The 15151-nt window shown below is 48.5% G+C and overlaps 1 protein-coding gene across 1 annotated transcript in view; it reads left to right on the forward strand.

The window, feature by feature from the left end:
• The window catches only part of ADRA1D (adrenoceptor alpha 1D), a 69408-nt gene extending 68407 nt beyond the window's left edge, over positions 1–1001 (forward strand). Inside the window, exon 2 of the mRNA XM_025216038.1 lies at positions 428–1001. Within this exon, the coding sequence (XP_025071823.1) occupies positions 428–990 (563 nt within the window). The 3' untranslated portion in view covers positions 991–1001. The remainder of the gene's footprint in view (positions 1–427) is intronic.
• Positions 1002–15151: the final 14150 nt, after the last annotated feature.

Below are 15151 nucleotides of genomic sequence, written 5' to 3' on the forward strand. Positions count from 1 at the left end.
GAACTTATTCCCCCAATCCAAGGGTCTTCTTTTAAAGCTAATCCCATGAAGTTATGTTGGCCTGTAAGCAGCTCATGACTACCACAACCGCTATCACTACCATTACCACTACCATTACTGTTGCCTCTAGGCATCTGACTCCCATTGCAGAATCTGACTTCACCTTTTCTGGTGCTGGGAGAGCCTCTGCACCCCGAGTAGAGGGGGCTAGATGGATCCCTAGGGAACCAGGCACTGAAACAAGCTCATGGTGATGGCAATGGTGGTCTTCCACATGGGGCATAGTACCACAACCAAGTGCTTAGCTCTGGTGCATGCCTACCGTAGGCAGGGTTAAGATCCCTTCCACCTCCCCAGCAGATCTTTCTCTCCTGAGCTGTCAAGCTATTTTCCTCCTCTAACCTCATTTGTTTTGATTTCCTCCCAGGTTCCTTCTTTCCATCCCTGAAGCCGTCAGACATGGTCTTCAAAGTCATCTTCTGGCTGGGGTACTTCAACAGCTGTGTGAACCCTCTCATCTACCCCTGCTCGAGCAAGGAGTTCAAGAGAGCTTTCATCCGGCTGCTCAAGTGCCAGTGCCGCCGGAGGCGGCGACCGCTTTGGAGGGTGTATGACCACCACTGGCGGGGAGCCTCCATGAGCAGCTCTGGGCGGGATTCAGACCCAGACATGAAGCCCAGAATTGCCACCCTGAACAGCTCTTTCATATTTCACTCCTCGCCCCAGGAAAGAACCAGTCAGAGGAGAACGCTAAGCTTCAGAGGGTGGAAAATGCATTTCCAGAAGCCATCCTCCACCCAGCTGAAGGAGAAGATGAACAGCCTCTCCCACAAAATCAGGGGTGGCTCAGGCAAAGGGAGTGTGACCGCAGCTTACAAGACAGAGGTTGAGTCCATTTCTATAGCGATCCCTAATGACTTCACGGAAACTATTGACTATCAAACGTATGACTTAACGGACTGCTGCGGGCTGAGAGAAACAGATATTTAAAGCCACTGGGACAGCTGTTGGGTCTCTCTCTCTTTTTTCTATGTGCATTACATGGAATGGGTAAAAGATACTGTCCATGTGCTTGTCCAGTAGAAGCAACGATCAGGTGTCCCCGGATGCAAACGCCACCCACTGAGGTTATGCAGTGCTCTGAGAACAGGGGTTCCTCCTGGGAGGAGACATCTGGAGCTTCAGGAAATTATCAGATCATGCTGCATGATGGTGAAGGAAGTGGTGGAAGAGTGGGGCTCTTGGGACGGGGTCTGTTCCATCTCATGTAATAGCACCTTGGTGTCTCAAAGGAGCTGTGCAGCTTACGGGAAAATGGGATGAATCTTGTGAGATAAAAGCATGGCATGATCAAGTCCATTAAGACACCAAGGTTGAATGCAATTCTACTGTCTTAGTGCATCTGCTCATGTTGTCCTTTCAAGGTTGTTTCCAGCAAGGAACAACCTTGCTGACAAGTAACGCCTGACAGAGGTGTTCCTTTAGCTCTAGTGGTAAGAGCTTGTAGGCACATGGAGGAGGGGACTGTAACAAACCCCTAGATCATCAAGTCCAGTCCTTCATTAATGCAGCATCACGTAATCCTGGTCCAGGCGTGATCGCTGCTGTTGGACTGTGGTGGCTGCAGTTTACTACCTAAGCATAAACTGGGTTTATGCCTCAATAGTCATTCTTGCACACTGAAGCAAATGAGAGCGCGGGTCTTTTTTCTAGTCCAAATCTCTGAACTTTACATAGGCACCACTAGCCCTCCTACTGTTGACCACACCCCAGCCCTTCAGCATCAGCGCGGGGAAGGCAATGCCAAACATGCCTTTTGCGATTGATCATGCGTGGTTCTCTTCCTTCCCTTTCCTCCTCGCACATCTATTTGCCTCTTCCTCCTTCAAGCTGTTCAGGTGTTTTCAGCTGATCTGGGTCAGGATCAGATGCATTGTTCTTGTTCCATTTAAATACAATTCCAATCCAAGACTGCCTGGCTGTACAAGCTGAAGTAGTCAGTAGCCAGCAGCACTCCTCATTTGTGCAGGCAAGGGCACATTGCTTATTTTGTATTTTGTCTAAAGTGCACAGAGCCAACACGGGATGCCTCATCCAAGAGGATGCAGTGGCTTCTGGGTACTCAGGCAATGTGGAGAAAGATGAGGTGTGACCCTCCAGGAGGGCACCATCAGTAGCACATCCATACACTGAGTCCCGGCACCGAGTTATGTGTTGTGCTTCCTAGCATATTTGCACTCGGACAATTGGTTTGTCAAACCCTGCCCAGATGTGTATCCTAGATGTTTATTTTATTGAGATTTTTAGGCAGCTGTGGAGCCCAGGAGGCTCCCAATCAAACCTCCTTCAAGATAAGAAATGGGCCACAAATCTAAAAACTCTGTGGTCCTGGGAAACGTTTAGATCTGAACTCAGTCTCAGTTAACTCAGGCCCACCCTCAATTGCAAGTAAAGAAACAGGAAAACAAATTCCAGTGTGGAGCCATTATGCCAAATTGGTCCTCAGTGTAAACCCAACAGCATCAGCAGAGTCCCACCTGGGACAGAAGTTGGCCCATTGAGCCTCACACGTCTTTCATTACTGGGGCCTGGACTAGTTTATGTAGTATTTCTGACTGTGATTTTGTAAAACAAGGAATCTAGCTGCCAGGCTCACAGAGTTAGGAGAACAGGGTGTTATGGCTTTTCTCCTGCTTTCTATTTGCTTTGCAACAGAAATTCAATATAAAAAATGTTTAAACAAAACAAAGCAAAAAAAACCCCAAAAAACAAGGGAAGAGAGTCTACTCTAGTGGATATCCAAATGTGGTACACGGAGTGGTTCCTATCTGAGTTATCATAACACCTTCCTCCCCTTTTTGCTATGATACTGAACTGGATGAGTTACTGCACAAGCAGTTCTGGGGTTTTTCAAAATCCTTCCCTGCAGAAAGCCAGTAGCATGAAGCAGCACCAGCCAAAACTGCACCCACACGGAGCCCTGTCTGCTTTGGGTAGCATGTGCATTCAGAGAAGGCCAAAGTCCTGGCTCAGCAATGCCAGCTGGTGGACGGCACTCCCAGCTCAGTTTTGCCATGCCGATGGCAACATTCCCAATGGGAAGTCTATGGGAAAGGTATTTTGATTTTCCCAATTATTTGTTCTTGATTCGGGTTCATGAGACACACCCTCCAGTGCTGCTAAAAGAGGCAGATCTGGGAACAGCAGGGCACATCTACACATGCATTAACGCACATTAGTTACTGCACATTCAGTTTAGTGCCTGTATTAACAGGCACAGTACTAACTAAATTTTCAGTAACCAGCTATACTGTGCAGAAGTGCCAGCACACACATTTTAGGTGACACTACTACACAGGAGACTAATTCTACTATGCATTAGCACGGGGTTTGCCCACCACACAGATGTGCAGAAGAACTAGTCTACTGCGCTCAAAGGATCTCATGTAAATATGCCCACAAAGTGGCTGTTTAGTACTGTAAGAGCCATGTCGGCACATGGTTTGATGTACAAATCTTGGCACAAGGCCATTGCTCTTCCTTCCCCTCTCTATTGGGTCCTCATCCTTGGGGGGTGCAAAATCAGGTCTTGCCATTCATTCAGTGTCTGGGGTCTGGCATTCACTCCCAACTCCCTGACTTTTATTTAGAGCAGCTGAAATCCCAGTGGGGTCTCCATCCAAATACTGTCCAATTTGCAGAACTGCTTAGCTTCTAAGAGCAGGTGCATTCATTCTAGCATGGGCCATCTCCTGCTCTTACCACACACGTGAGATTCCCACTGCCATCAGTCAGAGCTTTTCAATTTGCAGTCCTTCTTTAATTAATGCTAACCATTTGGAGCTAAATTCCTCCTGCCAGTAACGTGAATGGACAGGCTCCTAATGAGCTGGACTGGGCCTTTCTAAAGCGTAGCTCATCCGTGCAGTTGGCTAATCCACCCAACCTGAGATAAAGCGATCGGGGTCAGAGAACTGTAAGAAAGCACAATACAGGCAAAGCCAGAGCAGTTCATGGTCACTGGTGCTGGGATCCAGGCAGTTTGGGTGGAGTTGTGGAAAAAAGGACAAGGAGAAGTCCCACATATATTGAATGAAACACTGATCATAGCATGAATGGGGTGGGGGCACTGTGCCAACTGGAGTAAAGTGTGTGCTAAATGTTTTATACCTTTCTGCTGGTGTAAAAAGGGAGCAGATACATGATGTCAACCCCTACACTAGTGTTCTTACCAGAATCCGGTGTAGCCAGAAAAACACAGCAGTATAAATGAACTGGGGTAGGTGTCACTGTTGTAGGTAGATGTTATGTACCTTCAGTTATCTTGGAGTAGCCACATGCCCTATGGAAACAGGCTATTACATGCACCTTCACCTCCTAACGCACTAGAACAGCCTCCATATGGCAGCTACTGGCCATCTGTCTACTCAGGACCAGGGTGTAATTTCCACTGGAGTACCAACCCAATGAAAATTAAGCCAGTGTTAGCTTGTCATAGGTCCAGGTCTAGAGAGACATGGAGGGTATAAAAGATCCTTTCATTCTGCCTCCATCTGCCATTCCACACATGTGAGCACACAGTCCACTGACACCGAAGAAAGATTTTCACCATCATCCAGGGGCGAGTAACCCATTCGGAAGGGACGGCTGTGTGACACATCTGCCATTCGGAGGACTGGTGCTCCTGGGCAAAGGAAAGAAACCCCACCCATGGGTAACCCATTTCTGGGCCGCTATTTGGATGCTGCAGTTTGTAGATACAAGTTATTGTGGGTGCAAGTGAGTAGCTGCTATAATGTGGGGGTATCCAGGAGGACATTTAGCCATCTAAGTAACTAGCATGCACCTTGAATATTAATTGCACCTACCACAATAGGGGCCTAGCAAGAGGTTGTATAGATATTTGGCCTCCTTGGGTAACATCAAGGGAATTACATGGGTCACTCCTCACACAGCAAAATGAGAATCCATCCATCCACCAGTCCAGAGGTGTGTGCGTAGCTGTGTCTCTATGTGCATATAGATAAGTACACACATGTAACATCATGTCCCCAAATGATAGACATTTCCTTTCTATCTGTTGCTGGCAAACGGTTTATTGAAGATTTCTCCTTAGTAGCTGAGATGGTTGCTAACCCTTCTGTCTGATCTTTTAAATTAGCGGTTTTTTTGTTTCATTTTTATGTCTTAAAATACTTAAGTTTACAGCCTCCAATGCTTTGAAAGCACTTGGTAAAGCAATGCCTGTTTGCTTGGTGTTTTATTGATTTTCCCTCTAGGTTCTGTTCAAAGCTGCAGGGGATTTGCCGGGACAAAAGTAGGCGTAAGCCTTACACATACACATACATCTCCATTATTTGCTAATTGCAGCTGTGCCAGTGTTTAAATTAAGTCGTTTGGCGAGTCCGCCGAGCATAGACTAGAAATATCTAGATGCATCCACTATAAAATGGTGTCATAAAACCTGCCAACTGCTGCAGTCTAGTGCATTACGGTTAAATATTTATATTATATATATAAAATCAGGGATGTACCTTTCCCCCTTGCAAGGATAGTTTGTGCTAGGGATTTAAATCTACCCGAGGAAAGGATTTCAGCAGAGACCTGGGTGTAATCCTTCCACCAGGTCTTGCCTACTTATGTCAAGCAGTGAGCGAAGGAATTTTGAAAGATGGGGTTTTCAACCTGAGTCTATACTGACTTGGATGCATACCGTAGTTACTCGAATCTAAGTCGACCCTGAATTTAAGATGAATGTATAAATTTGTTAGCATTTTCCAGGTATTGAATCTAATTATCAGAGGGCTGTCTTGAATTCATCTCCCTCCCACTGCCCCCTTGCCCCCTCCCCACTTTTTTCCCCTGAAACCTTGCTGCCCCACCACCACTGGGACCCCCTCCCCCCCAGTTCCCCATAGCCTCTCCCCCTCCTCCCCAGAATCTCTGTCCTTTCCCCCTGCTCCCTGCAGTCTCTGCCCCAACCCCGCCTTACTGTCAGATGCTGCTTGGTCTAGTCCCTCCCTGGAGCATAGCACGTGCAAGCTCAACCCCGGCCAAGCTGTGTAGCAGCAGAGGTGCTGCTGACTGGCCAGGCAGGGGGGACAGTTTCCGTGTGCTCCATGCCCAGGAGGGAATCAGCTGGAGCCGAGTTGTACCCGACAGTAAGGGGAGAGGACGGGGGGGGGACAAAGGCTGCACAGAAAAAGTGGAGGGGGAGGCACGGCTGCCATGGCTTTGACTTAGGCCCCAACCCGGGTTCAAGGACAGAGTTAGAGCCGCAGCAGCCACTTGCCTCACCCCATCCACCCTGCTTTGTACACAAATCTAAGATGTCCATCCCCCCCTTGCTGATGACGGGGGGGAGGGATTCATCTTAGATTTGAGTAAATATTTAATTATAGCCGAGGCTGATCTTATGTCAGATCTTCAGAAGAGTAGCGTCAACATCAGCCGGAAAAGGAGAAGACATCCCCCCCCACCCCCCAGCTCCCACAACTTTGCACCAAAGGAAAAGTATTTCAGGCCCTTCTAATTGCTATGTGGCCTCAGCCTAATCTTCCCACAACACATTGCTCCCACATCCTCCCTACGGTGGCTTTCCAGCCTCCGTTTTGCATTGCTCTACCTTGCTGCTTTGATGGCCTAATGACAGGGATGGCTGACAAAACCAATTCAGTCAGCAGACCCTTGTGGCTTCTGTTCCAAGAAGAGAGTTGTCCGTCCCCACCACTGAGCTGGACTGAAGTTTGGCAACTTGTCTATTGTTTACAGCGTGTATATAAGTGTACATTTCCTTTAGCAGACATTTGGATTTTTTTTATGTATAGATTTTTATTTTTCATCCTCAGATGTATTTATTAGCCAGAGTATTTCTGTTCCGTGATCCAAGTTACTTTGGATTTGATGTAAGCGCTATGAAAACCGAATGCACATATTTTTGTTTGTACCAAATACATGCACAATCCTGTCTAGGAGGTACGGTGTTCTTTTTAAGGGGGAGTGACTCTGGTTTATGTGATTTTGGAAATGGCGGGGGGGGGAGGGGGTCTTGTAGGAAAAAAGAAGATATTTATAATAGATTTGTTTTCTCAGAAACAGGAATGTTTTCAAGAAAAGTGCGACCAGGGGGGATATAAAATGGGAGTTTGAAAAGAGCCCCCAAATGATCTGAAATGTCAAGGTATCAGAACGAGCCTGCCCTTCCCAAAATGCTAACTGGGGTGTGGGAGATGTGGAGGCCGTGGGAAGGGGTGACTCTGGTCAGCTAACACCTAGGCATGGCCAAGTGTAAGACATGGGGTCAGCAAAAATTTCCAGTCCATTTTAATTGGAGTTTTGATTGAACTTTCTGCAGCCAGTGTTTGTTTTCTGTAGGAAATGTCAGGGTTTCTTCAAGCACCAAAATCCTAAAAAGTAAAATATTTCAGTTGTAAAATGTCACCATAGTGCCTTGCGAGTCCTGTAGTTCAAGGAACTCATGACCTCATTATCCTCCATGCACCCGGCAGACTGACTGGCCTACTTGTCCTACAACGCGCCAGGGTGCCGTGCATCATGGCAGCCGTATTTGCATCATAGAAGACGAAGTCCAGCGAAGGAGCCCAGGCCATAGAAGACAACTCGAACATGAATCAATGAAATTATGACTCCTAAGGCATCATGGTCATATTTTACATCTTGAAATTTTCATTTTTCCGGTAAACTATTTGGCCAAAAACTCAAATTGTGTTGTAGGATAATAATCCCAAATGTTTTACAGTTGTTCCAGGTAAAAACCACAGTCCTAGGGACACTGAAATATCTTTTTACAATGCAGCCAATGAAACACAACCATAGGCCCCATGATGACTGTTTTACCTTCATAAAGTCACAGCTATCCGTGATTAATGTGGCTAATAAGCTCAACATTTTTAAAGGGGTCTCCCTTAATAATTTGCCAGTGATTTATGACCCACCCACTGCAATGATTTGCATGCAGACCTGCTCACACTCCATGGTGACGTCTCTGGCAGTTTTGACCCTGACTTTCACAGGAGCGTAAGACCTTTTATGCCTCCCAATTAAAATATTGAAGTTCTTCAGTACGTCAGAGCACTGAAAAAAGTAAATGGAAGTGCTGTCATTGGATGCACTTAATGATCCTTCAGTATGACCACGTTTGCCTGGGCAAACAGTCCCATCTCAGCTTTCACATGCTTCCTTTATCCTGCCTTGCGCTGAGCTGGTGCAATGTTGGCTTTGCCTGCTCCATTTGGTAGGTGATGTACCATGGGTTGCTAAGCTGGAAGACAGAGCTTCTGTCTCACACCTTGATGTACTGCATAACCGGTCTGCTCCATATGGCTAACGCAGCAGAAAATCCCTGCTGCTGCTTCCATGCGGATCAGCATCAGGATTCCTGAAACCTGGTCCAGGGCTGAATGACTCGGATAGTCTAGGCAGCCAATTAAATCAATGATGCTCTGATCCTAAGAGGAGGTAAGCTCCCCCTGGCATCAACTGGGGAAGCTCAGCACCTCAGAGGATTGGCCCTTAGAGAAACAAAGAACCAGGCAAAGTTTGCACCTGAAAGCACAACAAGTGGCACCATGGGCAGTGAAGCTAGGAGACAATGCGAGACATTCAAGACTGCGGGACTTGAACCTATTCAGCCTCCACAAGAGAAGGCTGAGGGGGGACCTGGTGACCGTCTATAAACTCACTAGGGGGAACCAGAAGGGTTTGGGGGAGACGCTGTTTCCCCTAGCCCCTGCTGGCATAACAAGGAGTAATGGGCACAAGTTGATGGAGAGGAGGTACAGATTGGACATCCGAAAAAACTACTTCACAGTCAGGGCGGCTAGGAGCTGGAACCAACTTCCAAGGGAGGTGGTGCTGGCCCCTACCCTGGGGATCTTTAAGAAGAGGCTGGATACTTACCTGGCTGGACTCATTTGAGTCCCGTTTTTGTTTTTAGGGGGAGTGGTTTTGTTTGTGTTTTTGGGTTGTTCTCCCGCCCTGGCGGGGGGTCGGGCTAGAAGATCTATTAGGTCCCTTCCGACCCTGAAACTATGAAACTATGAAACTATGAAACATCTTTTGTTGCTTGCCAAGGTCCAGCGAACAGAGTCGGGGTGTTTCTCTGATTGCCAGCGAGCCGATACGAAAATGCCAGGGTGAAGCTGCAGCAGTAAATATGGGGGAGAATGACCAAGGCGAGTATTCATTACTGAAGCACAGATCTTCGTGAGCCTAATGGCTTTGGCACTGGAAGGCAAGGCTTGGGAATGGGTCCATCCCAGCCCCTTGTCCAGTCTGATATGCTCACCAGGCTGCTGGATTGGGGTCCTAATAGGTTGGGCTTCTGTGCTCCAAGGTTCATGAATCTGAGCAAAGCCCCCAGTTTCACCGGCTTAGGGTGCAAGCCCTCGGGCTGGCATTGCTTCCTGAGAACCAGGGCTTCGACTAGTGCCAGTTCCTTCAGATTGCATGGTAGCTTGAGCACAACCGCTTCCAGAGCTACACGCTTGATTGAATCGTATTTCCTGTTTACCCAATCAGGGAGACACAAGAGTCGGCACACGTAAGGGGGACTGTACAAAGGTCCCAAAACAACCAATCGCTCCCAACTTTCAACAGCACCAGAAATATGCAGGTGCAACAAAATTATTTCCCTGCCTCGGCCTCCTCACCGTTCCTCAGCAGTCTTGGGTGGTTGCTCAGGAGTCCTTGAGTTTTTTTCCAAACTTCTCCTCCTGCAGCTCATGGCCTGTCTTCTAACTCATATGAAGTCCCTCCCTCCTTAAGCTACCTTTCTTTCAACTCAGCTGGTGCCACAATCGACAATTCCCCTATAATCTGAATTTTTTGCTCCTGGCCCAAGCTTCCTTTGTCTTGGAACATCCTCTCTCCTTTGACCTCCTCTGTGGGGATTTTCAACTCTACGACCCCTGCTCCCTGAAGGTTAAAGTAAAATGATTTTCTTGCAGCTCACACAACGCGTATAAAGCACAACGACACCCTATGGAGATGCAGGTTTATGTCAAATTAATTTGGGGAGGGGAGGGAAGCAGGGAGAGTTTCTGTTCAGGTCAACAAGTCCAAATGCTTGAATTTGAAACATATCAACCCGAACCATTTTTTTTTACATTATTTGATAGAAAATTGCAAGAAAAAAATCACCGCAATATGTTCCACAGTTTGTGGGAGCTGTCTTTTCCACCAAAAATGCACTATCTGATGGAACTTTTTGAATGCGGTCTGCTAGCTGCATTTCAGACCCCCAAACCGGTAAAGTTTTACAGAGGTTTGAACTTCCCTGTGATTGTTTTGCACACAGAAAAGCCAGTGAAATAAGGACATAACTGGCCCATTGATCAGGACTGTTTTCATAGCCTTACGCGTCTGTTCAGGAAAGCTGTGGCACACGTTTCCATGCTTCCCTTCCTTCCTCCTTTCTGTCTAGAAATACGTCACTGAGAGCAGGATCTGTAAGTTGTGAGACCATCTTGCCCTGCAGCTCAGTCCCTGCGCTCAGCGGTCGTAATGGCTCTGCGATGCTGCGATCACATTCACGGTGCCAAACCGGAGCGTTGCATGTCTATACAAAGCAGCTGTGAAACAGAGGAGCGGAAGAAGTAGCAGAAGCAGATTGTAAAGCACTGACCCCCCGCCTCGCTCTCTGAAAAAGACTTATTATAATAATCCACATCTTTCACTTTGCATGCACAGTGATTATGTAGCTCACAGACAGAATGGGGCAGACAGGACTAGAGCCTTTACCCTAAAGTGACAAAAATACTCCGAGGTCACTCGAGTGGAAAGACATTTCACAGAGCTAATATCAGTAGTTGATCCCAGTGCCATGCATGCAACCAGCGCAAAATGCTGCTCCCATTTCCCTCTAGATATTCAGGGAATAAAAAAGGTCTAATGCAACAAGCTAGGCAAAAAAAAAATAATCTTCAGTAGTGTATAGGGGTGGGGAGGAAGGTTTTGGGAAAGGTTTTAAGTTCTACCTTTGCTTTGCCACCCATGAAGTCTTTGCAACAGTAGCATGCTTACAAGAAAAACCAAAAGACGAGGTCCTTTTTCTTTGCAGCTTTGCTCATAAAAGGGAGACAAAATAGAGAACAGCACATGAAAAAACAAGCCTCTTTTAGAAACATCCCAGCGTTCAGAGCATCCCAGCAGGTGTGCAGAATACAAAAATTCTCAAAAAACAAACCCAGCAACCCCAAAGAGGGAAATATAGATCCACAGCACCTGTCTACAACTCCATCCAAAGCCAGGGGGTTGGCTAAAAGTTGTCTCATCGCAGATCAGAGAATATGGGGAGTGTCTTTGGGTGACCTTGCTCTTATTAAAGGCAGGGCATGACAAAGCTTGCTGCCTCAGTGGCAATAGCACTCATTTGGGGGAGAAATTACAGTCATTACAGGCATGGTTATTACTGTAATCTTCAAGATGCGATTCCCCGTTAGAGGGAATTTAATATGTCTTTGATGGTTGTGGAGTTTTCACTTCAAACACTTTCAGACATGCAGGTGTCAACAGGCCCTCTTTTTGGAAACTATATTTAAGAATTCAGCCCTTTGAATGTATGCTTGCGCTATTTGGAAAATGTTTCATCCAATTCATTGAGGCCTAGTGTTCAGTTTTGCACCTCAAATCACTGTGCCCTGGCCAGAAACTCAATGCTAAGTGTTAAGTCTTTCCATATCACAGGCCCCTTGAACCCACCTCCTGAATCATCCTGTGCACGAGAGACCAGCTGATACCACATGCCTCCTTCATATGCAGATTCACTAGGGAAAGGTCAGTGCTAGGTGGAAATCCGGGTCGCAACATTTTCCCCTGACTGCCAATAACACCAGTTGCTTTCCAAAAACACCTGTGGGGAAAGTCCCATTGAGTACAAGGTCCAGGGAGGGTTTTATGCATGACAGCCACAAGAAGCACCCAGGTGGTGATATACCCTGCAAAAAGGACTATGGCGCTGGTTGTGAAGAAAGACATCCAGAAGAGATGGAAGATACTGGGAGACATTCGCAAAGTCTCTGCTGAACATCACCCCTGTTTCATGAAATAGTTATGCCTCCTGTACTCGTCTCCCCTTGAGCTAGGGATGCTGCTTTGGTTTTCTACAGAGCCAGTGTGTTTAGCCTGTTTCCTAACTGGTGGGTAGATCTTCCAGTGGGCAACAGATGTGATAAATGCTAGCATGGGCGGATCCAGCATCATGGCAACGTGGCCTTAGGCTTTGCAGCCAGCTCTCTGAGCCCTGCTTTCATACAGGTCCAGAGTCCAGGAGCTGTGCTGCTGCCGCTCATCCCCTCTTTTCCCCTGCTGAATGGTGTAGGGTCAGGGGAAGGAGGCCTCTGGCAAGAGCTCCACTGTATATGCACCACACAGCCCGAGGGGTTACCACTGAGCCGCTGCACCCCATGGATCTGCCCTGGATCCTGGTTACGAGATCAGCTTCTGCAACACCTTGTGATCGTGTGGGTTCCACAAATTCATAATGCACTGGGCACATCTACACGAGCAATTAATGCACGGAAATAAACTCCAGCTCAGTTTGCACCGGAGTCAGCTGTTCACGGGCACAGCATCCCAGGTGCATCCAGAACCACAGCCATCAGAGCAGCCCCAGGCTGGCAGGAGGTTTGTGGGGGTCAGCCCCAGGCTCTAGGTCACAGGTGGGCAAATTGCAGCCCGTGGGCTGGATGTGGCCCACCAGGCCATTCTATCCAGCCCGCAGGGCTCCTAAAAAATCTAGAAAATGAATATTTATCTGCCCCTGGCTGCCTGTCATGCGGCCCTCGATGGCTTGCCAAAACTCAGTAAGTGGCCCTCTGCCTGAAATAATTGCCCACCCCTGCTCTAGGTGGTAGCAGAGGGACTGCCTGGGGCATGAGAGTGCTAAAGTGAGGTGCTGGGTGGCAGGCGGCCCATTCGCTTTAGCACCCTTTTGCTCCAGCCAGTCCCAGTCACTGTTTACATGAGCATTGTGGCACAGGTAAGTACCCTGCTATAGATAGTGCTGTCACCGTCAATACTATTTTATAGAGGATCTAATTAATCTACTGCACCCTAGTACTGGCACTTGTGTAGCCAGTGGGCATGTCTACACATGCATTATTTGATCCAGGATCGATTTACTTGCAAGTAAACTACTCATGAGTAAATGCTCCCAGGCAGGCTTCTACACACGCAGGAAAGCAGGAGCAGATTTGCTGCTAATGGTAGCAAACTGCTCCTGCTCCCTGGGGCCCTGCAATGGGCCCCTGCCACTGCCAGGAGGAGCTTTCAACTCCCTCTGGTGCTATCCCAGGGGCTAGCAGGGAGTACAAGGCCAGGAGACAGGTGTCTCCTGGCTGAGGCTCCTGCCTGCTGGGGCTGCTTGCCGCCAGGGTGGGGGTAATGACTCCCAACCCAGCAGCAGGGAACTCCTGGCCCTGGGTCCCCAGTCAGGAGCACAGGGCTTAGAAAGAGCTGCAGGGAAGGCAGCTAGCAGCTAGCTCACTGCTAGCTGCCCAACTGGCAGACTGGGCGTGGGGCTGGGACCTACCCCACCCTTGCAGCTCTTTCCAAGCCCCGTGCCCTAATCACCCGATTGGAGGATGGGGCTGACCAGGACAGGTCCCAGCCCCCACTCTACACACAGCACCTGGCCCCTGCTCAGCTTTGTGAGCACAGAGCTGGGTGAGGAACAAGCTTGGGAGTTTGTTCCTGTCTGAGCTCCACAAGTGCAGAGCTGAGCAGGGAAGAAGCTCCCCAGCCCATTCCCCACCCAGTTCCGCGCTTATGGACAGGCTCCCCAGCCTCCAACAACAAGGAGTTCCCAGCACCGGCTCCGCAACCATAGGGCTGACACTTGGAGATCCTAATATATGTCATATATCTTGACTTCAAAAAAGCCTTCGATCTGGTGTCCTATGATCGCCTCTTGGAGAAACTGGCCAATTGTCGCCTTGGGTCCTCCACGATCCGCTGGCTGGAAAATTGGCTCCGGGGTCGGACCGAGAGGGTAGTAATCGATGGAAGTCACTCATCGTGGTGTCCTGTGACCAGTGGGGTCCCCCAAGGCTCTGTCCTTGGACCCATACTGTTCAACATCTTCATTAATGATGTGGACACTGGAGTCAGAAGCGGACTGGCCAAGTTCGCCGATGACACCAACCTTTGGGGCAAAGCATCCACACCAGAAGACAGGCGGGGGATCCAGGCTGACCTGGACAGGCTCAGCAAGTGGGCGGACGAGAATCTGATGGTGTTCAACGCCGATAAATGCAAGGTTCTCCACCTTGGGGAAAAACACCCGCAGCATCCTTATAGGCTCGGCAGTGCTATGTTGGCTAGCACTATGCAAGAAAGAGACTTGGGGGTCATCATTGACCACAAGATGAACATGAGCCTGCAGTGTGATGCTGTGGCTAGTAAAGCGACCAAAATGCTGGCTTGCATCCATAGATGCTTCTCAAGCAAATCCCGGGACGTCATTCTCCCCCTGTACTCAGCCTTAGTGAGGCCGCAGCTGGAGTACTGCGTCCAGTTTTGGGCTCCACAATTCAAAAAGGACGTGGAGAAGCTTGAGAGAGTCCAGAGAAGAGCCACGCGCATGATCAGAGGTCAGGGAAGCAGACCCTACGATGACAGGCTGAGAGCCCTGGGGCTCTTTAGCCTGGAAAAGCGCAGGCTCAGGGGTGATCTGATGGCCACCTACAAGTTTATCAGGGGTGACCACCAGCATCTGGGGGAACGTTTGTTCACCAGAGCGCCCCAAGGGATGACGAGGTCGAATGGTCACAAACTACTTCAAGATCGTTTCAGGCTGGACATAAGGAAGAACTTCTTTACTGTCCGAGCCCCCAAGGTCTGGAACAGCCTGCCACCGGAGGTGGTTCAAGCGCCTTCATTGAACACCTTCAAGATGAAACTGGATGCTTATCTTGCTGGGATCCTATGACCCCAGCTGACTTCCTGCCCTTTGGGCGGGGGGCTGGACTCAATGATCTTCTGAGGTCCCTTCCAGCCCTGATGTCTATGAAATCTATGAAATAATCTCCCAGTGCCAGCTTCATGGTCACAGGGCCAGTACTGGGAGATTATTATAAGGACCCTTATAAGGCTCTCCCAGGTCCTCGCTCCCTGATCACGATTTCAGATT

This window comes from Alligator sinensis, unplaced genomic scaffold (genome assembly GCF_000455745.1).
Source record: "Alligator sinensis unplaced genomic scaffold, ASM45574v1 scaffold23_2, whole genome shotgun sequence".
Taxonomy (NCBI): Eukaryota; Metazoa; Chordata; order Crocodylia; family Alligatoridae; genus Alligator; species Alligator sinensis.